General features: G+C 46.3%; 1 protein-coding gene across 2 annotated transcripts in view; it reads right to left on the bottom strand.

Moving 5' to 3' along the window:
- Window positions 1-26,463, bottom strand: part of LOC132817267 (fibronectin-like) — a 94,406-nt gene that overhangs the window by 61,138 nt on the left and 6,805 nt on the right. For both annotated transcript variants that reach the window (XM_060827643.1, XM_060827644.1), the window contains exons 4-13: window positions 26,308-26,439; window positions 24,321-24,458; window positions 19,369-19,524; window positions 17,791-17,964; window positions 16,838-17,014; window positions 14,756-14,935; window positions 12,317-12,469; window positions 8,865-8,993; window positions 6,352-6,495; window positions 1,273-1,391 (exon numbers count right to left, since the gene is read on the bottom strand). In XM_060827643.1, coding sequence (XP_060683626.1) covers window positions 1,273-1,391; window positions 6,352-6,495; window positions 8,865-8,993; window positions 12,317-12,469; window positions 14,756-14,935; window positions 16,838-17,014; window positions 17,791-17,964; window positions 19,369-19,524; window positions 24,321-24,458; window positions 26,308-26,439 — 1,502 coding nt within the window. The remainder of the gene's footprint in view (window positions 1-1,272; window positions 1,392-6,351; window positions 6,496-8,864; window positions 8,994-12,316; window positions 12,470-14,755; window positions 14,936-16,837; window positions 17,015-17,790; window positions 17,965-19,368; window positions 19,525-24,320; window positions 24,459-26,307; window positions 26,440-26,463) is intronic.

Here is a 26,463-nt window from a genome sequence, read left to right as displayed (position 1 = left end):
CTTCTGTACTCCTGCTTTCTGTGCCAGGAGAAAGCTGGAAATGACACACGCTTTCCTGAGCACCACTTGAGCAATGGAACATTGTTTTGGACTCCAGTTTGAAGCTTTCGCAAAAGCCTGGCAAGCCATTCCCAAGGCGACTCAGCAAGAGAGGCCAGGGGGCAAGGTTACTAACTCAGCTCGGGTGCAAAACTTCAATTTTCTTTGGTCTGTCGGGGTGGCGAACCGAACTAGATACACATAACACGGCAAGGTCCATGTCCCCGACTGTATAACGGGTTAGTAAATACGGATGTGACCCGAGGCCTCAGGGAGTGCATGCTTGTCGGACTCCAACACACCACGGTACGTAGTGTTAACAGGTCAGTGGATACACAGGGCCCTCTTTTACCTCTTGGAGCACAGACAACAACCAGAGTCCCGTTTTGTGTGGACCTGCTGCGATGGGGGCGACTGGGATCCCTGGGAAGTTTGCTAGTTCAAATCCCCACTGCGGTCAACATGAACCGAATAGTTCAGGCAGCGAACCCCGGGGATGGGGTTTGGCACTCGGGTTAAAAAAAAAGATGGCTGCCGTGGCCCACAGAGTGCTGTCAGCCATGCAACGCGGCGGCGCTTCTCTGAAGGTGAGTCCACGCTTCCTCTTGAGCCGGTGAGAAAAGGAATAGGTCTGCCACAATCGCAGAATGGCTCCCCTTCCCCCCTCACCCAACCCCCAAAGGGCCTCAGGGGGCAATGTTTCAACTGCAGTAATGAGATAGCAGTTGCATTGCGCACAGGAAGTTCCCACAGAGACGATCGGTCTTGGCAATGTGGATTGTTGGACAAATACTGACCAGGATTGCAGAAGAGAAAGCCCTTGCTTTTTATTAAAGCTGTTGCAATGGATCCTGCCAAGGGGCAAGTTGGTTGGTGGGGGTGAGGTGGGGAAGAGAGAAGATGTTGGGCCATTGCCTTGGGGGGGGGGGGGGCAAGGAGAGAGAGCATGAGATGATAAAGAGATGCCGGTGTTGGACTGGGGTGTACAAAGTGAAAAATCACACAACACCAGGTTATAGTCCAATAGGTTTATTTGGAAGCAGTAGCTTTCATTAACTACCTGATGCTTCCAGTTAAACCTGTTGGACTATAACCTGGTGTTGTGTGATTTTTAACTGAGATCATGAGAGACAGAGACAGGGAGAGAGGGAGGGAGAGAGAGACAGAGAGAAAGGGTGCGAGATCATGGCTCTTCCAACACGGTCAATGATCAGTGGGTGCAGGTTTACTTACAGGCTTCCATTTCAGTGTGTACTGGGTGACATGGAACGTTTCCGGCTTGTTCCACAGGATGGGATGCGAGTCCGTCTGGTTCCCAACCTCCGTGATCATTACTTTGATAGGTTCAGATCCTACATTAGAACGGATCAGACAGAAGAGCTTTTCAAATGCGCAGACAACTGAGTGGAGAATACAACAGCAGAACAAGCCATTTGGGCTAATTGATCTATAAATACACTGCGTAACTCTCTTACTCCATTAGCATCTCCCTCTATTCTCTCCTCCATTGGTAGATTGTCCAGCTGTCCTCTAAATGTAATTACTCCACAGTATGTTGTGAGCCCCATACTGAGTAAAGAGGTCTCTGCAGATTTCCCTCTCGGATTGATTTTTTTCCTTTGATTCCCTCATGGATTTCTTCATGACCATCTTATTTTGATGACTTCTGCTTCTGATCTGTATCACGAGTGGAATCATCTCGGTATCTACCCTATTAAGCCCTGAAAGACTGGAATCAAATCAAACTCTACCTCCCACTCCTCAGCCCACTGGCCCATCTGATCAAGATCCCATTGTACTTGGAGGTAGCCTTCTTCGCTGTCCATCTACACCTCCAATTTTGGTGTCATCTGCAAACTTACTATATTCACGTCCAAATCATTTACGTAAATGACAAAAAGTAGTGGACCCAGCACCAATCTTTGTGGCACTCCACTGGTCACAGGCCTCCAGTCTGAAAAACTACCCTCCACCACCACTCTGTCTTCTACCATTCAGCCAGTTCTGTAAACAAATGACTAGTTCTCCCTGTATTCCATGAGATCTAACTTTGCTAACCAGTCTCCCATGGGGAAACCTTGTCAAATGTCTTACTAAAGTCCACACAGATCACATCTACTGCTCTGCCCTCATCAATCCACTTTGTTACAATTAAAGAGGATGAAAGCGATGGGCCAAGACCTTTATTGCTCTGACTGCTAAACAGAGAGATCTAAATGAGCTGTATAAGATGAGGGAAGGGTTGAGAGAAAGAAACTATTTTCTGCTGAAGCTCAGACCAGAATGGAGGTGGTGGTGATGGCATAACCTTAGAGTTAGATCATTCAGGGTGATGTTGGGGAAGCATGTCTTCACATGAAAGAGGAGCTCCTGAACTGCTGTTGAGGACAAAGCATGATACAAGCTGTCAAAAACAGCTTTTTGTTAGGTAAGACGATATGGAACCAATGACAGTGGAACAAGCTTGAGGGGCTGAATGGCCTCTTTTTGCTCTTGTGCAGGGCTGCTATAAGGATGCTGCCATTGACATGGCATATCTGAGCAGAGCTTGCAATCCAAACTACTGCTGGTCACAGCTAGTTACTGTTTACTAGAAGTGCTAACTTGTTGACTATATCTTGGAATCTTTTGTTTTCCATGTTACTAACCTGACGGCATTATATATCAGTACATAGGCAGCAATGCAACCGTCAGTCAGGTCAGGTAGGAACTTGTTATTAACCTGATTGACTGCATCATTACTAGCATTGTCTAACTAGTACAGCACAGCAGTTTAGGCAGCATCCGAGGAGCAGCTGCCTGTCCTGCTGTGCTTTTCCAGCACCACTCTAATCTAGACTCTGGTTTCCAGCATCTGCAGTCCTTGTTTTTACCTTGTCAAACTAGTAACCAGGATTCATTTCAAATAATTATTGATTTTGCTTAATTATCAAATTATTAGCTGTTCAAAGTCTCTTGTCACACCTAACCACTAATTACTATCCATTTGTTTAGCTGTTGATCTGACTAGAATAAATGACTATTGTTTCCAAGTTGATGGCTACATATTGACTGGCCACTAACATGGTGGCTACTTTTCACAGCTAGTTACTTGCCAAGCTGTTGATGATACATTGGAAGTCTCTTCAGTTGCAAGCCCACACATTCTCGAATCTGTGTGGTTACAGCTTGTGGAGAGGATAGGGAGAAGGCTGAGTCCCATTCACACATTTTGCAATCTAGCTCAGTGCACTCTCAATGAACCTGGTGAGAAGCAACATTAAATTGGGACAGAGACGTGCTTCAGAAAGCCAGTCCTGCAACACTCGCTGTCCAAGTGAGGTCCGACGGGGAGATTGCGCAGTGTCGACAAATCGTAAATCACGGTGAGACAAAAACCAGAAGGAAGGAAAGGCTTGGGGGAGAGGCAGCACACAAGACAGCCCAAAGCCAACCTCAAAAGAAAACAACGTCTTCTGTATCACTGGTTCAAAATTGCTCAGGTGGGAGTCGCAACGTGGGCACTTTGCTAAGACTGTCCTCCCTGACAGCTTTACCTTACCTTTAGAGAGAAGCATGAGGGCTTTTGACTGAATTGGTTTCCCTTCGGCTCAAGTCAGCACTGGTTTTGTTAAAACGGGAAGGTGTGGGGCTGACTGCTCCCCTAGAGTCACCAATCCTACAGCGCAGGCAAAGTATCTCACCACTAAATCTACAGAGGGTTTACAATATCAATGACATCGGTCCTTTAGGTCCGGCCGTGGTGTGGGAGAACTACTGCTGCCTTTGGAGGTGGCTGGGTGAATGGGTGGGGATTGGGTGCTGGATATTCACAGGCAATGGGTTGCCTGGCACCTCCCTGCAACACCACCAGTGCCCGGGCTCGTGACCTTGCCCCAAGCCCCGGTTTCTTATCCAAGCCAACAGCTTTGATTCAGAGTCTTGGATTTGTGTTTTGGACCCTTAGCACTGCAAAGCTTTATACTCTAATCAAGCCAAGACGCACGGGAAAAGACGAGAAACGGGAAAAAAACAAATCACCACGATGCCCTGCCAGACTGTACAAATCTGCCAGTTTATGAAGGATAATTACTTCACGATGATTAAATCTCATTACTCCCTCCAGGCAGTTACATTAATCAGCACAAATCACAAACTGCCTTACTTCCTTGTCGGCATAAGATAATAAATAGCACATACAAACATCATCGAGCAAATATGTGCAAGGGGCACAGGCCCAGTTATCAGGGCGAGGGAAACAAGAGGTCAACTTTCTGAAGGAACCAACGCAAACTCAGCGGACTGACAGCCTCTTCCTGCGTTCTGAGCATTTCCAAGTCTTGCCTTTCCGGTCAACCCCCACACAACTCAATTGTCATCAATCGCCAGATTCACTCCTTGAGGAGGAGAAGGGCTTTCAGCTCTCCATGCCAATGCGATAAGGCATCTGGATTGTAACTGAGCAGCTTTAGTGCCATGCTATTGGATCAGGAGGCCATTCAGCCGCTCAAACCCATTCCACCATCCTGTCAAAATGAGGCTCAAGTGGCCTTTAACTCCATTTACCCTGGACCTCAAAAAAGCCCACCTCTAATGGGCGGTATGGTGGCTCAGTGGTTAGCACTGCTGCCTCACAGCACCAGGGTCCCAGGGTCGATTCCAGCCTCAGATGACTGTCTGTGTGGAGTTTGCAAATTCTCCCTGTGTCTGTCAGGGTTTCCTGCAGGTGTTCCCGTTTCCTCCCACAATCCAAAGATGTGCAGGTCAGGTGAATTGGCCGTGCTAAATTGCCCGTAGTGTCAGGTGCATTAGTCAGAGGGAAGTGGGTCTGGGTGGATTACTCTTTGGAGGGTCGATGTGGACTGGTTGGGCCGAAGGGCCTCTTCCCACACTGTAGGGAATCTAATCAGCATTGACCAAGCAGGGGAAACCGTTTCTGTCTCTGGTATTACTGGTAGGAGATCACTGCCTCCTCTTCCACCCCCAAAAGCAGCACAAACCTAGTCTGAAACATGTCCTCATCATTCTCAACAGTACCAGGCATCATATATTATCTTTAACATAAAATGAAGATCTCCAGATGCTTCGCAGGAATATAAAATATGAGACACGTGAGGATACACAACCAATCGCTTGAACTCGAATGAACCGAGGAGGAGAGAGTGCGCTGAGCCAGAGATGTTCAGGGATAGTGTTCCAGAATTTAACAGTCTTGGAAGCTTAATCCCAGGTGAGTGCAGTGAAAGCCTGATCTCATTTATAAAAGGGCTGTTCATGGCAGATCAATCAAATCAACATGGCTGCCTATTACGGTTGCTATGCATTACTCATAAGGCCTCAGGCCTGGTTACTTGTTATTTTTGAGCATGTGTGCTACCCATAGCCCCTCCCCACAACTGCAACAGTGCCACACTCCACATATTACAATTAACTTAAGATCACAAAAGTCAGGGGTTGGCACCAATTTATTTGACAAGGCGGCACACTCACCCTGTTGTAACAGTGCTGGCTTCACATTGTGTGAATCGGTCGCCGCTCCTGCCCAAGTTATACAGTGGACGCTTGGGGATGGTACCAAGTCAACTGAAGACCAAGGGGGAAATATAACCACACATCCGCAAATCCCAGAGATCATTCTCTACCCCCAAGAGAGTCCGCTGAGGCCCAACTGGTCACACTCTCAAGAATGAGAAGGTGCCTTCTCAGACATATGAGCACAAATCCTAGTCAATCTGTACCATGAGAAGATCCCATGGTTGAGACTATTGTGACCAATTAATTTATTTCATTGTAATCATTGTAGAATCCCTAGTGTGTAATCAGGCCACTCGGCCCAACAGGTCCATACCGACCCTCGAAAGTGCATGTCACCCAGACTCCACACCCCCACACCATTCTGGTACCCCTACATTTTCCAGGGGCTAACCCACCCATCCCAGAACACTATTGGGCAATTTAGCATGGCCAACCCACCTGAAGTGCACATCTTTGGACTGTGGGAGGAAACCGGAGCAAACCCGCACAGACACAGGGAGAGCGGGCAAACTCCACACAGATAGTTGCCTGAGGCTGGAATTGAACCTGGGTCCCTGGCACTGTGAGGCAGCAGTGCTAACCACTGAGCCACCACGCTGCCCTGTGATGTCTGTTTGAGGAGAACTCCTCTGCCGATCTTTGGATGGTGCCCACTGGATCACTTACATCCCCCTACATATAGAGAAGATGAGGACTAGGTTTTACATCTCATCCTAGATGGCAGTTCTCGACGGTGCAGTGCTCCACTCAGCTCTGCACCAGAGCCCCAGTCCTGACTGGTGTGGCTGAAGATCCTACCTGATAAGGCTGTCAGTGGCTGACAGGACCATTCCCCGATTCCCCGGCCGTAGCAGTGGCACTGGTACTGGATTCCATTCAGGTACTTGCGGAAGTTCTCGCCGATCTGGTAAAACCGTTGCGTGTCCGTGTCCTGGCACTGATCTGGGTTGGGGTGGGGGAAGAGGACGGAGAGGGTGAGAACATGCTTGTGGAACTGTGGTTGCAGAGAAATGTGACACTGTTGGCTTTGGCCAGGGTTTGTTCACTGCATGGATTTCCTCGCACTCCAACTCATCTCAACACGAGCCTGGGATCACTGTGGACCTCCCTCCATCACATCATTGAGTCACACAGCGCAGAAACAGACTCTTCAGTCTGACCAGTCAATGCCATCCAACTAGATTGGTGCCACCTGTCAGTGCCTGGCCGCCATCCCTCCAAAGATTACTTCTTAAACATTGCAACTGGACCCTCACCCACCACTTCCTCTGGAAGTTCATTCCACACATTCTGTGTAAAAAAAAATTGCCCCTCTTTTTAAATATATCTCCTCTCACCTTAAAAATATGCCCCTTGGTCTTGAAATCCCCCACCCCAGGTAAATGACACCTACCATTCACCTTATCTAGGCCACTCATGAATTTATAAACCTCTATAAAAGCCACCTTTCAACTTTCTACGCTCCAGTGAAAACAGTCCCAGCCTCTGCTTATAACTCAAATCCTCCGATCCTGTCAACATCCTGGTAAATCTCTTCTGAAGCCTCTCCACTTTAATAACATCCTTCCAGATTCTGGATCTAGCTTCTCCTTCATGAAACAATTATGTTGACAGTGATAAATGTAAGTGCTCGCTGCTCTCAGAGCAAAAAGAGCTTTCTCTCGAATTCCTGACTGGATTTAACTGTCGAATTGATGACCGTTAAGTTCTGCACTTCTCCCACAAAGTTTCTCAGCTTTGACCCCCCATTAAACAAACCCTCAGCTCACCGCAGCACCGCCCCCAGAGTACTTTGACCCGAACTGTCTCACCATAGGAGGAGAAAGGGAAACATGGGAGCTTTAAAAAGAAAAGACTTGCTGAGTTGCATTTTAAAGCTGGGATTTATGCTGAACATCACGCACACATGTTTCCCCGTGCTGTTACATTTATTTTCCTGCTGTATTGTACACTTGGCAGTGGCTCTATGCTTTGCCACAGGCCCTGCTGCCTCACACACAGCCAGCTTTAACTGTAATGCTGTCTACCAACCAGACACTGTTCCCATAGGGACCCTTGAGATTTAATTGTGGAGGCGGGGGGGGTGGGGGCTGGGTCTGGATCTGGGAGACAGCTAGAACTTTTGCTTTCGGGAAAATTGCAAACTTGCACTTTTTCTCCCGCTCTCTCACCGGGCTTGTTTCAAATATAAAGGAGAAGTGCGGCCAATCAAGTCGGCGGAAGGATTTCCCCGCTGACTGAAATACCAGACGCATGTTGCAGGTGAGAAGCAGGAGAGGGGAGCCAGAGCAGGAGTTAAAGCATCCAAAGCACTTGAGTAGTCTACCAGCGATTCGGCAGTCCCTTCCTTTACAAGGTGGACTTGAAGGATGGGGCGGGATGGGAAGGGGAAGGCAGCTGCTTATGTGTCGAGCTCTTTTATTAAGGGGTCAGAGGGCAGGTAACCGCAGGACCAAGGCTGGAGCTAACTGGCAAGACAGAAATAAGAGGAATGTTTTTATGGTGCAGCTTTTATGGCCTGGACTTAGAGAGGAAAACGTATACCTGAACTCAAATGTTTCTCTGGGCTCTCTCTTTATCTGTCTGGCAGACAGATCCTTCCCCTGCCCTTCTGGGCTTATTCCCCATCAAACTGCAGCCCACCCAGGTTCCTTCTGCTCTCATGTTTGGCTGATAGTTTTACTGGCTCCAGCCCCTCCAATAACGCACAGCTCCCCCTCCCCCTTCAATCTGCTGACGCTGCGTTCCTTCTCCCGAGGATGAATCCGCTCCCGTTTCACAAACAAGCGCCGCCCGTTATCGGAAAACGCCACGGTCCTCCCAAGTGGTTACCCCAAAGCTGGCCATTCCCATCCGACAGAGACCGTGTGCCAAACCAGGCCCCAGGAGAGACAGCCAGAATCTAGATTAGATTAGATTACTTACAGTGTGGAAACAGGCCCTTTGGCCCAACAAGTCCACACCGACCCGCCAAAGCGCAACCCACCCATACCCCTACATTTACCCTTTACCTAACACTACGGGCAATTTAGCATGGCCAATTCACCTGACCCGCACATCTTTGGACTGTGGGAGGAAACCGGAGCACCCGGAGGAAACCCACGCAGACACGGGGAGAACGTGCAAACTCCACACAGTCAGTCGCCTGAGTCGGGAATTGAACCCGGGTCTCAGGCGCTGTGAGGCAGCAGTGCTAACCACTGTGCCACCGTACCGCCCTAAATCTAACCCCAGTTCCACGCCACTTCCGGTCACTGCTCCACTCACTCACTTCCGGACAGAACTTTTCTGACGCGTGTGCACTTACTTACCAAGGGCATCACACCTCCATCGCCCCCGGCCCTGGCCGTAGCAAGTGCAGTTCATGCTGTGACCCTCTTCGTGCTGTTTATAGAAGGTCTGGCCCACTTCATATGTAATGTCGTCCACCATGCACTGATCTGTGGACAGAAAGTTTCCCAGGCAAGTCACATCCCTAGTCTTCTGTTACGGTTAGATGCAGAAGAGGAGCTGCTAACAATTGCAGGAGTCTAATGTGGTCAGTAACCATGACTGTTTATTTAATCTCAGTAAAATACTAACAAATATACGGGTAAAAAATGAGGTCTGCAGATGCTGGAGATCTCAGCTGAAAATGTGTTGCCGGTTAAAGCACAGCAGGTCAGGCAGCATCCAAGGAACAGGAAATTCGACGTTTCGGGCATAAGCCCTTCATCAGGTGCTTTAACCAGCAACACATTTTCAGCTGTAACAAATATACGGGTCAAGACTTCACCTCCACCACAAGCCTGTCCTAGTGGTCAAGTATCAATTCCAATTTGGGCTTAGTCTCACAAATATTCACATTAAAACCTTTATATTACATTCCCCCCACCCTACCAAGTTTCTTGAGTCTTTCCATTCCATTACAACCTATTGTTTGCATCTGCTTATTCTACAATGTCAAGGCTACAACACTAGCCAGGCCATTTGGCCCAATTCCTTCATGTTGGTGTTCATGCCCCACACGAGCCTCCCCCCACCCCCCACTCCTTTCCACCTAATGCTGTCCTTATCCCCACCTTCAGGCACATCCTTCAGAATACTGACACCATTCACCTTGCCTTGACTGTGGAAGCAAGTTCCACATTCCGATCACTCTTTGGAAAAAGAGGTCTCTCCCGAGGTCTCTCGATTCCTGACTGTTTTCAACCCTCACGTTTCTTCTTTTCACCCTGCCCCGCACATGGAAACATCTCTTCCACATGACCCATACCAGACAGTTCACGACATCCAGCCCTCCAACAGGTTCTCTCTTCCAGAGTTCGAACCTCTCATCCTCGGGGGAGCGATAGCCGTGTGGTATGATCACTATTTTGATGCTACTTTTGTATCTGGGGGCTCCATGCTAAAGGAAGCCAAACCTTTGCCTTTCCAGCAATGGCCTAGTGGTATAATCACTAGACGATTAATCCAGACGCCCTGGTAATGCTCTGGGAGCGTGGGTTCAATTCCCACCACGGTAGGTAGTGGATTTTGAATCCAAAGAATGAACATTAGAAGCCTAATGATGACATGGATCCAATGTCGATTGTCAGAAAAACCCATCTAAATCACTAATGTCCTTACCTGATCCGGCCTACACGTGATTCCAGACCCACAGCAATGTGGTTGACCCATAACTGCCCTCTGGGCAATTTGGGATGGGCAATAAATGCTGGCTATGCTGATGCACATTTAACCATATTTCCACAGACGCTTTCACTGGCTTCTCTGCTTTTTGGTTCTGCTGCTCGAAGGACAAAACAGCCCAGGAACAAGCCCTTCAGCCTGAGCCAACACATTTTGCCCTTCCATACTAAACTGTCTTCACTTACAGGATCCATATCCCTCTATTCCCTTCCTTTTCATGTATTTGTCCTGGTGTCTCCTGAAAGATGCTACTGTGTCTGCTTCCACCACCTCCTCTGGCAGCAGGTTCCAGGCACTCACCGCCCTTTGTGTGACAAACTGACCTCGCACATCTCTTTTAAACTTTCCCCCTTGCACCTTGAACCTGTGTCCCCTCCACTCTGGGGAAAAAAAGCTTGACACTTTCCACTCTATCCATGCTATTCATCATCTTATAAACTTCTATCAGGTCACCCTTCAACCTCCTACATTCCAGTGAAAACAAACCCAGTGTATCCAACCTTTCTCCGTAGCTAAAATACCCAGTACCAGGCAACATCCTGGTAAACCTTTGCTCCAAAGCATCCATACCCTTTAGGTAGTGTGGTGACCAGAACTGAACGCAATATTCCAAGTGTGGCCTAACCGAAGTTCTATAAAGGCGCAGCATAACTTGCTGATCCTTATAGTCGATGCCTGTTAAATGAGCTGCAGTTCTTGGCTTTGTTTTCTTATCATGCTTCTATTTGTAGCTACTGTCAGTGACTGATCTGTACTCCGTATTGTTTTGTTCTTCTATCTAAGTTACACTTTATTGTCCAAACAGGATGTGATATCTTTATCCTTCCACACATGTATAGCATATATTTGACAATTATACACCCAATATCCATCCCCTAATATTCTGTCATCGTTGTCCTCTCCAGTACTGTCATCTCATGTTTTGCGTTGCGTTGCCACTAATGTTAATCCTTGCAGGAATAGAGTGGTGGCCCGATGCAGAGGAGTCTAGATGATTCTATCATTGACTTCTAGGAATACAGGCACACAGGGTTAACCTCATCCGGGCTAGTTGGAGTTCAACGTGTAGATCCGCCATTTAGAGTCATAGAGATGTACAGCATGGTAACAGACTCTTCGATCCAATCCATCCATGCCAACCAATATCCACCCCAATCTAATCCCACCCGCTAGCACCCACTCCATATCCCTCCAAACTATTCCTATTCATATACCCATCCAAATGCATCTTAAATGTTGCAATTGTACCAGCCTCCACCACTTCCCCTGGCAGAGTTGTGAATTTCACTGTTTGTTAATTTTCCCAGACGCACTCTGATGTCCAGCGATACATGAATTCAAAACAGCAAAGGCAGTAACTGTGTGGGTTCTCGCTTTCTCTCTCTCTCTCCTGCACTGTCCTCACCATGTGCTTCCTTTGTCTGTTCTTCTCCCTTTTAAAACTGCCATTGTTTTGACTTTTTTTTCCCCGAAAGTTCCAAACAATGCAACAGCATACATAACAGTAATTGCTGCTCCTAGAATTCGAGGAAATCACCTCCAGCACCTAAAATGCCTCAAAAAAAAGGAGCAGCTGTTACAACCAGAAATCTTTCCTGTCCTCCATCTTGGATTACCCAGAATCCTTCCAATTCTACTGAGGTGGCCACTCTTGAAGTGTCAGGAAGGAGGAGAGGGTTTGAATTATGTTTGACATGCCAGGGAGTAGGCCCTTGTGATTCCTCAAGCGCTCACAGCCCCCAGACTAGTCCTCGTCTTGCTGTCAGGTCAATACCAGTGCACAGCCTCGAACTAGCATTGTTGCTCATCTCCATCAAGTCGCCACCGTCATTCCCATTGCTCAGAACATACCTGGCAGCAGGAACAGCTCAGCTCTCCTCCTGATACCTTCAACCATCGTATTCAGAGACCTCCCATCTCACAGACGGGAGGAGAGAGAGAGAGAGAAAAGAAGTGGGAGAGAAAGCGAGAGAGAAAGAAAAGAAAAATACTGAGAGAGAAAGAAAACATGATAGAGAGAGAAAAGAGAGTGTGGTCAAGAGAGAGAATGACAAAGAGAAACAGAGTGAGCAAATTAGAAAAGTTGACCCACCTCGCAAGTGAGCATGTGCAATGCAAGCCCATTCACCGCGGCCATTGCCGTGACAGGTGCACCTCATCATGTAACCCTGCTCATGCATCTTGTCCCACTGGTCACCAATGTGATACATAACCCCGTCCGAATTGGTGCAAATCTCTTCATTTTCTGGGAACAGGTGAGAGGAGGGAGGGACATAAATGAGTATCGCGCTAAATATTAATATAGACACAATCAAGTAGAAAGCTTCAAGCTGTTCATCATGCATCTGTTCTCTTTGCAAAAAGGTACCATCTTGCTTCAATGTATTGCAATAATTCTCTCAAACAATGGACCTCAAACGATGTCAAAAACTGGACACTGCAATGGAGCTCACTATCAGGCTTCAAAGGGGTTTTTTGGATGCAATATTTCTTTAGTATACCTGCTCGAGTATATCAAGACTGGGGAGTGATCTGATTGAGCTGCAATACATGATGATATGGTTGGACAGGGTAGAGAGAAACTGTTCCCTCTGGTCCACCAGGGGAGAACAGGTTAAAACTACACCCTAGGCTGCTCGGTGGCAATATGTGAGCAAGTGTTTCTCGATAAAAGGTCGGGGAATCTGAAATGGTTGCCCCCAACAAGCTCTTGAGACATTTGTGTAGGAGATAGGGGCGTCAATTGCAAGAGTGATAAGAGATTTTTATGACTTAAGGCTGTTTGACGAAGTTATGAAAGATTTCATGATGGTACCTAGTATGGTAAAGAAGCAAGATGCCAACCTAGGTGATCTTCAAAAGGAATTCAGTAAGTTACCACACTAAAGGCCAATCCACAGGAAATACATTAAGATCAATAAGTGATTGGTTAACAGACAAAAAGCAATGAATTGGGATAAACAGGGCACTTTCAAATCGGTTGTTTGTGACTATTACGAGTGCTATGTAGATCAGTCCTCAACCCAGCTCTTTGCGATCGACATTAATGACTCCGACTCAGTGACGGACAGGGATTATATTCAAGTTTCCTGATGATTTAGCTAGGTGGGAGTATAAGCTGTGAGGAGAACACAGTGAGGCTGCAAACAGATCTGAACAGGTTAGTGTGTGTGCAGCAGAATGACAGATGGAGAATAATATGTGGAACTAACTATGAGGCTATTCACTCCGAGACCAAGAATAAAAAGGCAATGTAAATTTTAGAAAGCACGAAATGTTGATTGTTCAAGGAACTCAGAAGTTAGCCTACACACATAGCAAGTGGTTAAGAAGTGATTAGAAATGGCTCTGGCCTGTATTGCAAGTAAACCCAAGTACAAGACTGAGGAAGTCTTGCTACAATTGTTCAGGGCTTTGACCAGACCTCATTTGGAATACTGCGTGGAATGTATTAAAAAATAATTTACAGGATACGGATGATTCAGGCTCGGCCAGCATTCACCGCCTAGCCATTATTGACCAGAGGGCAGGTAAGAGTCAACCATATTGCTGCAGGTCTGGAGTCAGACCAAGGAAATATGGCAATTTTCTTCCCTAAATGGTATTAATGAGCCAGATGAGGGTCTTCCTGATATTTGTTTAATGGTTAATCATTAGGCTTTTAATTCAGGTTTTTTACTGAATTCAAATTCCACCATCTACAATGGTACAGTTTAAACCCAAGTCTCCAAATATTCGGCCATCACCTCCCAGGACCTTGAGACTCACTATTTAAAGGGAGAGAATACTTCCACTGGAGAAGGTACAGTGAAGGTTCACTGAGTTGGTACTCAAGAAAGGATGGCCCTCTAATGAGAGACTGAGTAAATGGAACCATATTATCTTTTGGGATGAAGAGAGGTTAGTATTGTTGATTCAAAGGGTATTTGAGAGGAACAACATTGAAAAATCAATAGCTCCTGGCTGAGAGATCTGGGACATAGCGTGGTACTACCTCAATGTTAAAAGGCCAATTATTTATGATGGGAGTGAGGGGAAGGCTGAATACACACCATCATTTCTATATGTTTGAGGCAGAGGAATTAAGGGATGTGAAGGCAATTGCAGGAGTCATGGTTAGTGAACAGACATGATTGTACAGAAGACTAGAGAAAGCTCAGAGGGCTGAATGGTTTATTCCTGCACCTACTTCTCACATCCTTATTTAGGGATATGGAAGCAAAGCAGCTTAATAGGGAGTTAGAATGCACATCAACCATTGAGTGTTAGAAAAGGTTAGAAGGGCCGAATGATCTCCACCCCTTCTCAAGTTAGCTGGTAATTATCACAATTTGTAATCCAGGATGGGACAAACACAACACTTCACGTTCATTCTTAGCGCCCTTTCCACACTAATCATACGTGCAGCGAGACATTTTATTTCACCTTCGTACGGTCGACAGCCTTTGCCACTAAACAGTTTGCACTATGACACTGGAGATTAGTCGGGTTGAAATGATATAAGAGAAACTGGGACAGGTCTAGATCATACCTGCCATTGGACAGAAGCCAAACTTCCTGTCGGCATCATAGTTTGCAGTTGTTCCACACCATTTCATGCTATCTCTTCTTCCATCGGAAGTGCACTCAGTATAGTTCCGCATGTTGTACAGGTAAGGGAAGTGACACAGCGCCCCATTGGAGTTCCCTCCTCGGCTCTGAATGTAAGTGGCTAAACGCAGCAGGAGGTCAAAGAAGGACAGACAGCAAATTGTCAGATTATTTTCAGCAGTTCACACACGCGGGGACACATTCAAAGACATGGAACAGATTCTTGCCCGTTCCCTTACCCATCTACCTTAATCTGTCCCCCCTACTGAGGAGGCAGCCATTGAGTGAGCTACTGGTCTAAATCAATGGGAGTCCCTCACAAGTGGACTGAACAGTCATTGTTGCAAAGTTTGCATTACGCTGCCGATAAAATGTGGTAACAAGCTGACAGACACTTGGTAAATATACTTGAAGATTGTAATTTGTTCTGTAGGAATGGTTTGAGCTAAATTTAGGCCTTTGGGCCTAGAGCCATTCTGACCAGAACGGGGATGTTGGGAACCACCTGTCCACCATTCCTGTATTATGGAAGGTCTTGCAGAAAACGTAGTCTATATAAAGGAGGAGGAAATATGTTCTGCTTCTTCCCATTATTACTTTGCTAAGATTCGTCCAGGGAAATCTCTCTTACCATTACTATCCTCCACCTTGGCCCAGGCCATTCTACACGGTGTACGTTGACAAGTCATTTAACCACAGGGGGGAGAAGTGTTACACCCAGACTTGCCTGCATCCTGCACGACCCTACCCCTCAAAAACTATTTGATCCAGTCCTAACCCCACTGGCCTGCACTCTCCCAGTAACACATTACTGGATATCAATTATGGGGAGGGCACAGGGACACCAGACAACAGGCTCCCATTGCCAATCTCGCTGATCAGCTCGCCCAGCATGGGAAGGCCACTGGCAGGCTGAGACGGAGGGGTGAGAAGAGGACAGAGTCAAGGAGAAAGTGCTGGATGAGGTACAGTTAGTAAGTTTGCAGATGACACCAAAACTGGAGGTGTAGTGGACAGCAAAGAGGGTTACCTCAGATTGCAACAGGATCTTAACCAGTTGGGCCAATGGGCTGAGAAGTGGCAGATGGAGTTTAATTCAGATAAACACGAGTTGCTGCATTTTGGGAAAGTAAATCTTAGCAGGACATATACACTAAATGGTAAGGTCCTAGGGAGTGTTGCTGAACAAAGGGTTCTTGGAGTGCAGGTTCATAGCTCTTTGAAAGTGGAGTTGCAGGTAGATAGGATAGTGAGGAAGGCAGTTGATATGCTTTCCTTTATTGGTCAGAGTACTGGGTACGGGAGTTGGGAGGTCATGTTACGGCTGTACAGGACATTGGTTAGGCCACTGTTGGAATATTGTGTGCAATTCTGGTCTCCTGCCTATTGGAAAGATGTTGTGAAACTTGAAAGGGTTCAGAAAAGATTTACATGGATGTTGCCAAGGTTGGAAGATTTGAGCTATAGTGAGAAGCTGAACAGGCTGGGACTGTTTTCCCTGGAGTGTCAGAGACTGAGGGGTGACCTTATAGAGGTTTACAAAATTATGAAGGGCATGGATTGGGTAAATAGACAAAGTCTTTTCCCTGGGGTGGGGGAGTCCAGAATTAGAGGGCATAGGTTTAGGGTGAGAGGGGAAAGATATAACAGAGACCTATGGGGCAACGTTTTCACACAGAGGGTGGTACGTGTATGGAATGAGCTGCCAGAGGAAGTGATGGAGGGTGATACAATTGCAACATTTGGATGGGTATATGAATAGGAAGGGTTTGGAGGGATATGGGCCGGGTGCTGGCAGGTGGGACTACATTGGGTTGGGTTATCTGGTCAGCATGGACGGGTTGGACCGAAGGGTCTGTTTCCGTGCTGTACATCTCTATGACTCTATGAATGTGAGGAAGGAGGAGAGGGGTTCTATCAAAAGGTGGGTGGTCCTGCAGTTTGTGACTGGGCACGAAGCAAAGGGGAGACAGCTGTTATGTGCCAGGGAGAGGCTTTCAAGAGAAAAGGCTTCCGGACTTACTAGCATGCTGGTTGCAGAACGAGTAACTGCGATCGGCGTCAAAGTCTTTGGTTGTACTGCACCAGAATTTATCGTCACTGCGTCCTTCATTCGTGCAGGATGTGTAAGTCTTGCCCATAAAGGTGAAGGGAAACATGCAGGGTTTTCCGTTTGAGTTACCTCCATATGTCTGAGATGCTGATAAGACCAACGGAAACAACAGAATTACATTACTGCCACACCTTCCTCTGATCTTCTCAAAGCACTTTACTAAGTCCGGGTTTGAAGTGTGCAGCTGAGGTGTAACTGTTGGCCAGAACACCAGAGAAAATGCTCTTGAAGATAAAGGGATGTTTCACACCACATCAGCCAAGACTGCGCACTCAAATCTCTGTGCACTCAAACCTTCAGACTCAAATCTGGAGAAATACCACATTAGTCATAGTCTTTGCTACAAAGTATTTATAGTGCTGAGATATCCCCCAGTATGACTGGAAAATAGAACAAGGGACAACATTCACAATCAGAAGGTGCAACTCTGGGGGCAGTTGCAAATCAGTGACCTTCCAATATTAACTAGAATTACCTTTCTCAGTGTTCACATTTCTTCAGGTCACTCCACAATTGTCCACAAAGCTTCATGCAAACACCCCAATAATCCTGAGCCCCTTCTTGCTCATGTAGACCCTCCCCTGATCCTCCATAGGTGTAAAGTGTTCAAGGCAATGCCAGATCCATAAAAGTGGGGAACAAATTGAATGAACAAGGCATCCCTTCCCTCCCTGAGTAGGGCAGGCCTTAATCTTGACAGTAAACAGTTGAAACACTTGCCTGGTTCAGTCACCCGGAATCGTTCACAGGGTATATTTTCTGAAACATGCAATGACCCATCAAGTTCTCTTTTTAAAAGGGTTTCAGAAGCCATGCTCACATCAGTCAGGGTTTGTGCACTACAGCACACTACTAATACTTACGCAAATCGCGACAGCTCACACCATTACCCAGACAGGTACACAACATGCGTGCATTCTCCTGCTTCTTAAGCCATTGCATTCCATCGCTGTACGAAATACCTCCATCACTGACACACTGAGGTTGTGGCTGGTAAATCGCGGGCTGCACTTGATTCTGTAGGTGAGTGCTGGATCCTAGAAAGGAGGTACCAGATTTATCTTTGAAAGATTAGTTCTTGCTTTCAATAAAACGATAAATACAAGTTCTAAATTAGAGCAAAATAAATGGCGAGTTGATATGAGACAAAAAATGGGAACATTGAGACAAACAATGGATCGTTGAGACAAAAAAAATGGAACGTTGAGACAAACAATGGAACGTTGAGACAAAAAAAAGGAACATTGAGACAAACAACAGAACATGAACAATAGAACATTGCTTGTCCTTTTCCTTCCTTCAGGCCACTGGTTATGTCCTCTTCATGGGATTCTTGGCAACAGACAGGACGTTGTATGCTGCCAATTTGTTAAAGTAATAATAAGGTGCTTTTTATGATCCTGCCTGATAAAAATCCCCATCTGTTTTAATTAATTGGGGAGGAAGCAGTATATGCCCAATATTCAAAACGAGTCACTTTGTCCACGTTTCTGCCTGTGGCAGAGTCTAAAATCTGAGGCCATCAATATGGGTAAAGCTGCTACACCCACAGAATGATATGATTGTGGAGGGTAAGTCATCGTGTAGTGGTAATGCTACCAGACTAGTATTTCAGAGACCTAGACTGATGCCCTAGCATCACAGCGTTTAAGTTCCACTGTGGCATTTAAACTATTTTGTCAAAAAGTTTACAATTGGAAAGCTAGTCTCAGTGAACTTGCAGTAGCTGAAATAAAAAGCCCATCTGGTTCACCAATCTCCTTTGGGGAACAAAAACTGCCTCTTAACTTGGTGCGGCCTACATGTGGACCCCAGATCCAGAGCAATGTGGTTGATTCTCAACTGCCCACTGAAATCAATTGGTTAACTCCCCCAATTCAAGGAGGGGCAAAGGAAGTTATATCCACAGCCCAATGAAGAATAATCCACCTTAACATGGGAGCAGTTTGAGATAAATTGACGCACTTAAGGGGACATTTGACAAACATGAAGGAGAGAGCAAAGGGATATTCTGATAACTTGAGGTAAAGTAAACTGGGGAGAGGGATTCATCTAGGTACCATCACAGATAAAGCGTCTGGTTTTGAGCTGTAAATAGTTTGTAATTTGTTGAATATGTACATAATCTGATCTAATAAGCATGGAAAACAGAAAATAGGAACAACCCTGCTTACATGAACTCTTCTTTTCAATGGACCGAAAGAATTAAAGAGTTATAAAGTTGGGCTGCTGAGCATTCCAATACGGGCCAAAAGCTAAATGCACCTGATCCATTTTGAACTCAAGTCTTACTGCATGGAAACCTGCTCCACTGCTGTGTCTAAATCTGTCCAGCTCTTAAAAGTGGCTAGACTTGACATGAGTGCAATGGTGCCTTTACAAGCAACTTCAAACCATTACCTTTGTACATTTTACTATGAAGGCCAAATCTGCACACTTACCGGGACCAGACACCAAAGAAGTATGTCGCTCACATTCCCACACTCCACGCCCTTTGCCTTTACAGGTGCAGTGAAGACGGTGGCCCCGGCTGTCGATCTTTGACCAGGTATCTCCGATTCTATAGGACTTTTGAGTATCCTGGTCATTGCATCGGTCTGGAACAGGCAGAGAAAAGGACTGATGTAGGAACAGTAATCAACATGCTGTCCACACTTCAGTTTATAAACAAGGTGACTTTCTATGGCATCTTTCACAGAGTAAACCCTCAACAACATCAATCACTTCAGAAGACACTAGACTTCTGTTAAAAACATTCCTTTCCTCTCCACACCTCCTAAATTTACACCCGTCTTCCCTGGAACTTCATGAATCCCTCGAATTAGCTTTGCCCCAGCACTGAAATTACTCTGTTCAATGCTGCAGATGACAAATGTAAACATTCCATACTCCCCCTGTTTGCAGCCTTTCAACAGTTCAATGCATGATCCTCCTCCACAATGATCCAGTTGGATGAGGCTGCTCACTTGGATCAATTCTAATTCATTCAGTCATAGGAGTCATAGAGATGTACAGCACAGTCCAACTCATCCATGCTGATCAGATATCCCAACCTAATCTAGTCCTATTTGCCAGCACTTGGCCCATATCCCTCCAAACCCTTCCTATTCATATACCCATCCACATGCCTTTTAAATGTTGCAATTGTACCAGCCTCCATCACTTCCTCTGACAGCTCATTCCATACACGTACCACCCTCTGCATGAAAAAGTTGCCCTTTGGATCCCTTTTAAATCTTTCTCCTCTCACCCTAAACCTATGCCCTCTAGTTCTGGACTCCCCCACCTCAGGGAAAAGACCTTTGCTATTCACCCTATCTGTGCCCCTCGTTATTTTATAAACCTCTATAAGGTCACCACTCAGCCTCCGACACTCCACGGAAAACAGCCCCAGACTATTCAGCCTCTCCCTATGGCTCAAATCCCCCAACCTTGGCAACATTCTTGCAAATCTTTTAAATAGTTAGTAAGTTTGCAGATGACACCAAAATTGGAGGCATAGTGCACAGTGAAGAATGTTACCTCAGAGTACAACAGGATCTTGATCAGATGGGCCAATGGGCTGAGGAGTGGCAGATGGAGTTTAATTTAGATAAATTTGAGGTGCTGCATTTTGGGAAAGCAAATCTTAGCAGGACGTATACACTTAATGGTAAGGTCCTAGGGAGTGTTGCTGAACAAAGAGACCTTGGAGTGCAGGTTCATAGCTCCTTGAAAGTGGAGTCGCAGGTAGATAGGATAGTGAAGGCGGCGTTTGGTATGCTTTCCTTTATTGGTCAGAGTACTGGGTACAGGAGTTGGGAGGTCATGTTACAGCTGTACAGGACATTGGTTAGGCCGCTGTTGGAATATTGCATGCAATTCTGGTCTCCTTCCTATCGGAAAGATGTTGTGAAACTTGAAATGGTTCAGAAAAGATTCAGTCAGTGGCTTCTCTCCATGCTCACGCACTGATGTTCCACAAGAAACCATGCTTGGTCCTTATCTCTCAAAGCCCTACTTCACATCCACATACTGTCTCTTAACAACACTCTCCAAAAGCACTGTAATACTGATACCACCCAGCTCTATCTTGGACCCACCTCTCGCCTCCTCCACTGTCTCTAACCCAAATTTCCTCCGACTAACTATTAGGAAGATTCAAGCCATTGTATTCAGGCCTTGCACCGTACCCTACTCCCTACTCAAGTCTCGGTGCCACATTTTGACTCTGAGATGAGCTTCCAAGCTTTCTCCTACACTATTTCCACCTCTGCAACTTTCCACAAAGCGTCCCTATTTGATGGATGATACACAAGGACAGAGAACGCTTTGGCTAACTGACAGCAGAGATCAGGATAATTGGCTCACTTTCGGTTTGGCAGATGAGGAAATAAACAGGACACTTTTGGAGCCAGCAAACTCTGACCAGTACAGCACCACAGGGAACAGTGCTGCAGCCTCAGCTATTTACAGCCTACACTCAGAATGTGGAAGCAGGCATACCAATTATAGAAGAGTGGGAAAAGGTGGTATAAGGTTGATTTAGCAACTAAACAGGGGATTTATGCATCCAGTCACGGGGCACAGCTGAGGTATCAAATGAACATCTTGAATTTGTTTTGGCCAGAGGAGATGCTACCCTGGCCATAGTGATTGAGATAGGGTTATAAAGTCAAAAGGATGTGTTTGATAAGGCACGACAGTTGGCGTATACTGAGGGAAATGAGAATGGAAATCACTGAGGTACTGGTGACAACTTTTCGGTCTTCCTTTGATACAAGCAGAGAGTCAGAATGTAGTAAATGTTACATCCTTGTTGCAAGAAGGATGTGGAAAAGTTAAGACCAACCATTACAAGCCAGTCAGTTTATTCTCAGTTGTGGAGAAGTGACTAGAAATTATCATTCAAGATAAAATCTAGAGTCGTCTGGGCAAATTAAAGGAAACCAGCCTGGACTTCATAGGGGAAAGACCACATTTAACTGTTTTGCTAAGGTTTTGTTTTGAAAAGGTAGCAGAAAAACTTGATGACAGCAAAGTGCATACGCTTTCATTTATAATGACACAGCTGACAATAGGGGTCAGAGTCAGGATACTTGTTTTTCTTGATATATATTAATGAGACAGATCTCGGTGCGCAGAGCAGAATTTCAAGGTTTACGGATCGTACAAAACCTGAAAGCAGTGTAAACTCTTCAGGAAGTAGGAAGGACACTGACAAGTTAGACAGGTGGCAAATGCAAAGACTGCAAGGGTGTCAAGACAATTTGTTTTCAGTTAAAATACTGTGTACAGTTGTGGGCGCCTCACGTTTGGAAGGACATGAATGCATCAGAGAGAGTGGAAAAGAAATTCACAAGCCCACTGTACAAAGGGCTTCCGTAATGAAGATACATTGGAGAGGCTCTGACTGTTCTCCTTGGAGTGGAGATGGCTGAGAGAATTCTGATAATATATTGGAACATCTGGGCAGAGATAGAGGGGGAGAGGGAGAGAGAGAGAAAGAGAGAGAGAGAGAGAGAGAGAGAGAGAGAGAGAGAGAGAGAGAGAGAGAGAAAGAAAGAAAGAAAGAAAGAGAGAGAGAGAGAGAGAGAGACTCTGCTCCTATTGCTGGAAGGAAGGATGGAGAATGGAAAGGCACTGATGTCAGGTGGTTCACAATATGCCAAGGAAAACGTGTGTGTGTGAGATAGAGACTGCATGTGAGAGGGAGAGAGACACAGAGAGAGAGAGAGAGAGATAGAGAGAGAGAGATAGAGAATGGAATTGGATTCCTCTCCCAAGAGGAACACTGTGCAAGATTTAGGGGAGGTGTCAATAGAAGCACACCAGGAGAGGATCTGAGAGTCTTTGCCCCTGATTCTCAAGCATATAGGTACAGCGAGGACTTAGGAGGGCAAATGGACTGTTGACCTTTATTGGAACAGAGATACAGTGTTAATATAAAGATGTCTAGCTGTGTCTCTACACAACATTGGTGAAAGCACATGAAGAGGATGGTTCTTGCACTTTCCCCAAGGAGGGACATACTTACATTGAAGGCAGTTCAGCGAAGGCTCACTGGGCTGTGTCATGGGGTGAAGGGGTCCCCTTGTTAGAAGTAGTTGAACAGGTTAAGCCTAGACTCACTGAAGTTTAATGGTGGCAAGGTGATCTCACTGGAACTTATACAGCTCAGAGGGTGCTTGACCTGGACAGAAGACGTGTCCACTTCACAGGGAAGCAAGGGGCACAGGAAATGAGGAGGAGTTTCTTCCCTCACGAGAGGTGCTCACTCTTGGAATATGCTTCCTCTCTACAGTGGAGGCAGAATCATTTAAGGCACTCAAAGTTTAATTTGATGGATGTCTGCTCGACTAGGGCGAGGTCAGGTAGGAATGTGGATATGAACAGATTAGCCACATTCTTACCTGAATGACCTACTCCAGTTCCTCATTCTTTCGTTCTTCGGCTCATCTGCTAATGAAATCCTCACCCGTGTCCTCCTTATCTCCAGGTTTGACTATTTCCACATGCTCTACCACATTCTATCCTCCACGACCCTCAGGTTATCTAAAGTTTTGCCATCCTGTTCTAACTCATACCCTGGTTTGGCTTCCGATGTCTGCCCTGTGCTCACTGAGACAGGCTGACAACCAATAGTGTGTCGCTCTGATTTTAACATTCTCACCTCGGCTTCCAGACCCTCCATGGCCTCACCTATCCCTATCTCTCATCATGGCCTGCAGCTCTGCCACTAGGTAGGAATCCATTAACGGATTATGTATTTCTCTTCTCCAATGAAGTCTTTTAAACACAAGACTAGAATGAAGCTCATTCAGTCCAGCCTGTTTAGCCATCCAAAGGCTTGTATCTACAGTGTGGAAGCAGGCTATTCGACCCATCGAGTCCACACTGACCCTTCAGAAAGCATCCCAGCCCCATCCTAACCCTGTAACCCTGCATTTCCCATGGCTAATCCACCTAGCCTGCATACTATGGGCAATTTAGCATGGTCAATCCACCTAATCTTCAAATCTTTGGGCAATGAGAGTAAGCCAGAGCACTCGGAGGTGTAAATCAGTTGCCCGAGGCTGGAATCGAACCTGGGTCCCTGGCGCTATGAGGCACAGTGCTAACCACTGAGTCACCATGCTGCCCCCGTTGATTAGTAACATAATTCCATCAACCCACCTTTCCTTTCCATCAATTAAATAAACTAGTGATTCCATTTCTGAAACGTCACCCCATATCTCAAAAGGCTTTACAAAAGCGTGAATGTTAGTGCAATTCCAGACCCATCCACCGGAGACAATAGTTTCAACTGTGGTAAAACACCCGAATTCGGCAGGTTGGACCTGTCCAGTGGTTTAATGAATGATTTAATTAGAGTGCAATAAGGTCACCTTAAAAAGACAAAAGCTGAACTTACTCCTTGAACTGCAGGTGATCCGGCCACTGCCTTCTCCCAGACACGTGCACTCCATCATCATCCAGCCCTGGTATGGTCTTTCCCAGGTCTCCCCAACAACATGGGTGGTACCTGCCACATTGTCATAGCACCTCTCCGCTGTGTAAACACAAAGTGCTGGGTTAGATTCTGAGCCAGGTCATTTTCCATCTGTTTTTCCATCCTGCCTTGTTCCCTCTGCTCACAGCACCTGATCCGTGTGTGTGGGCTTGAGCAGGGAATGCCAACGGGCTACTGCTTTCGGGAGGGAGTGGTGGCATCAGCCGTGCCAATCCTGCCCTCAACCACTGGCCACTTACTTGCTCTTTCCAGCGATCAGGTACACTAACAGCGGGCTGCCCTTTGCAACTCCCCAGAGACTGAAACCGGCTCAATCAATCCTGCCCTTACTGAGCTCGAGATCAGCAGAGAGCATCAACTGAAAGCAAGACTGAGTGGCTCAAATGATGCAGTGATCAGAGTCAAGATCAGAGTGGTGCTGGAAAAGCACAGCAGGTCAGGCAGCATCCAGGGAGCAGGAAAATCAACGTTTCAGGCAAAAGCCTTTCATCAGGAAGTTCCCTCGGACAATGTGATCCAGCAGACAGTCAAGGTGTTTTGTGTTTCTATGTTTTGAGAGCACCAGTGATTAACTGAGTTACTGCATCGTAGCTCGATTCATTATCAAGCTTCTATCTCTCCACCGAATCAAGTTTTCAACTTCGGTTTTCTTTTTATGGGAAAGGACAGGGGAAAGTTAAATAACACCATTCATAACCCTTGCATATTCTAACATTTCTTTCACTGTGAATATTTGCCAAGATTTTAGAAGCAAGCACAATGTTGGCTGAGGGATAGGCAGTGGTTAAGTCACAGGGTGAGCTCAGTGAACTTCCCCGTTCCTCTCAAGCTGGGGTATCTTTTCTAATCACCCGAGGGGGGTAACCGAGGTCTCAGTTGAACATCGCATCTGAAAGAAAGCACTTCTAACAGTGCAACCCTTCCTTAGCTGTCCACTGGATTGTCATCTGTGACTACGTATTCACTGTTTTGCTGGGAGAAGGCTCCTCTGAGACACAGCTGACATGCCATGGTTCAGCCATTAGAGCGAATCGGCCTTTCTTCAACTGACACAAATTTCAGAAGTACATTGAGAATTGAATTAATATTCAAACGCACATATCCTATTCAGGGACAAACAGGTTATGTTAGTGAACTTGAGCTCTAGTAGACAGTGTTGATTGTCACATGACCATCTGGCCTCCAGGGGACAATGCTGTTGGTCACATGACCAAGCTTCCAGCGGACAGTTTTGACTGTCATATGACCTCCAGTGGACCATACTGATTGTCACTTGATCACCAGGCCTCCAGTGGACAGTGTTGATTGTCACATGACCACTGGCCTTCCTTAGACAGTGTAAATCATCACATGACCACCAAGCCTCCAATAGAGAGAGTTGACTGTCACAGGACACCAGGCTTCCAATGAACTGGGTTGACTGTCACATGACCACCAGACCTCCAGTGGACACTGTTGATTGTCACATGACCTTTAGGAGAACAGTGTTAATCATCACATGGCCACCTGGCCTCTAGAGGACTGTGTTAACAGTTAACTGGCCTTCACTGTAGCCCATGTGGCTATCTGTCTTCCTCTGGACAATGTCAATCATATGTTCCATAGGACAATGTGATCCAACAGACAGTCAAGGTGGCCTGGAGGTTTGGTGTTCCTATGTTTTGAGAGCACCAGTCCATTCCAATCCACTCTCACTCTTTGCCAACACAGAAAAAACTTCCAAACCATGTCTGACCTTAGTGCATCAATCTGGCTGTAAGTTACTTGAGTGAGCTCTTGCAAAGGCTTTGCAAAATTGTCAGCCAGTTGTTCAGAGCCAAAATCCTTGTGCCAGGAAAGGAAAACCGTTTACACATATTGGTTTCAATTTTACAACAGAATGGTCTACCTATTGGCTTGCAGGTCCATTCGCCTTTCCCGTTTCCAAGGCAAACACACTCCAACATGTGGCCACCGGTCTCGTGAGGTCTTCGCCAGGTATCACCGATCTTATAGGACTGACCACCCTCATGGCAGCGGTCTGTGGAACACAGGAGGGCAGCAA

Source organism: Hemiscyllium ocellatum, chromosome 7, assembly GCF_020745735.1.
Source record: "Hemiscyllium ocellatum isolate sHemOce1 chromosome 7, sHemOce1.pat.X.cur, whole genome shotgun sequence".
Classification (NCBI taxonomy): Eukaryota; Metazoa; Chordata; class Chondrichthyes; order Orectolobiformes; family Hemiscylliidae; genus Hemiscyllium; species Hemiscyllium ocellatum.
Note: the sequence above shows the minus strand (reverse complement) of the source record. Positions and strands in the feature narration are given on the sequence as shown.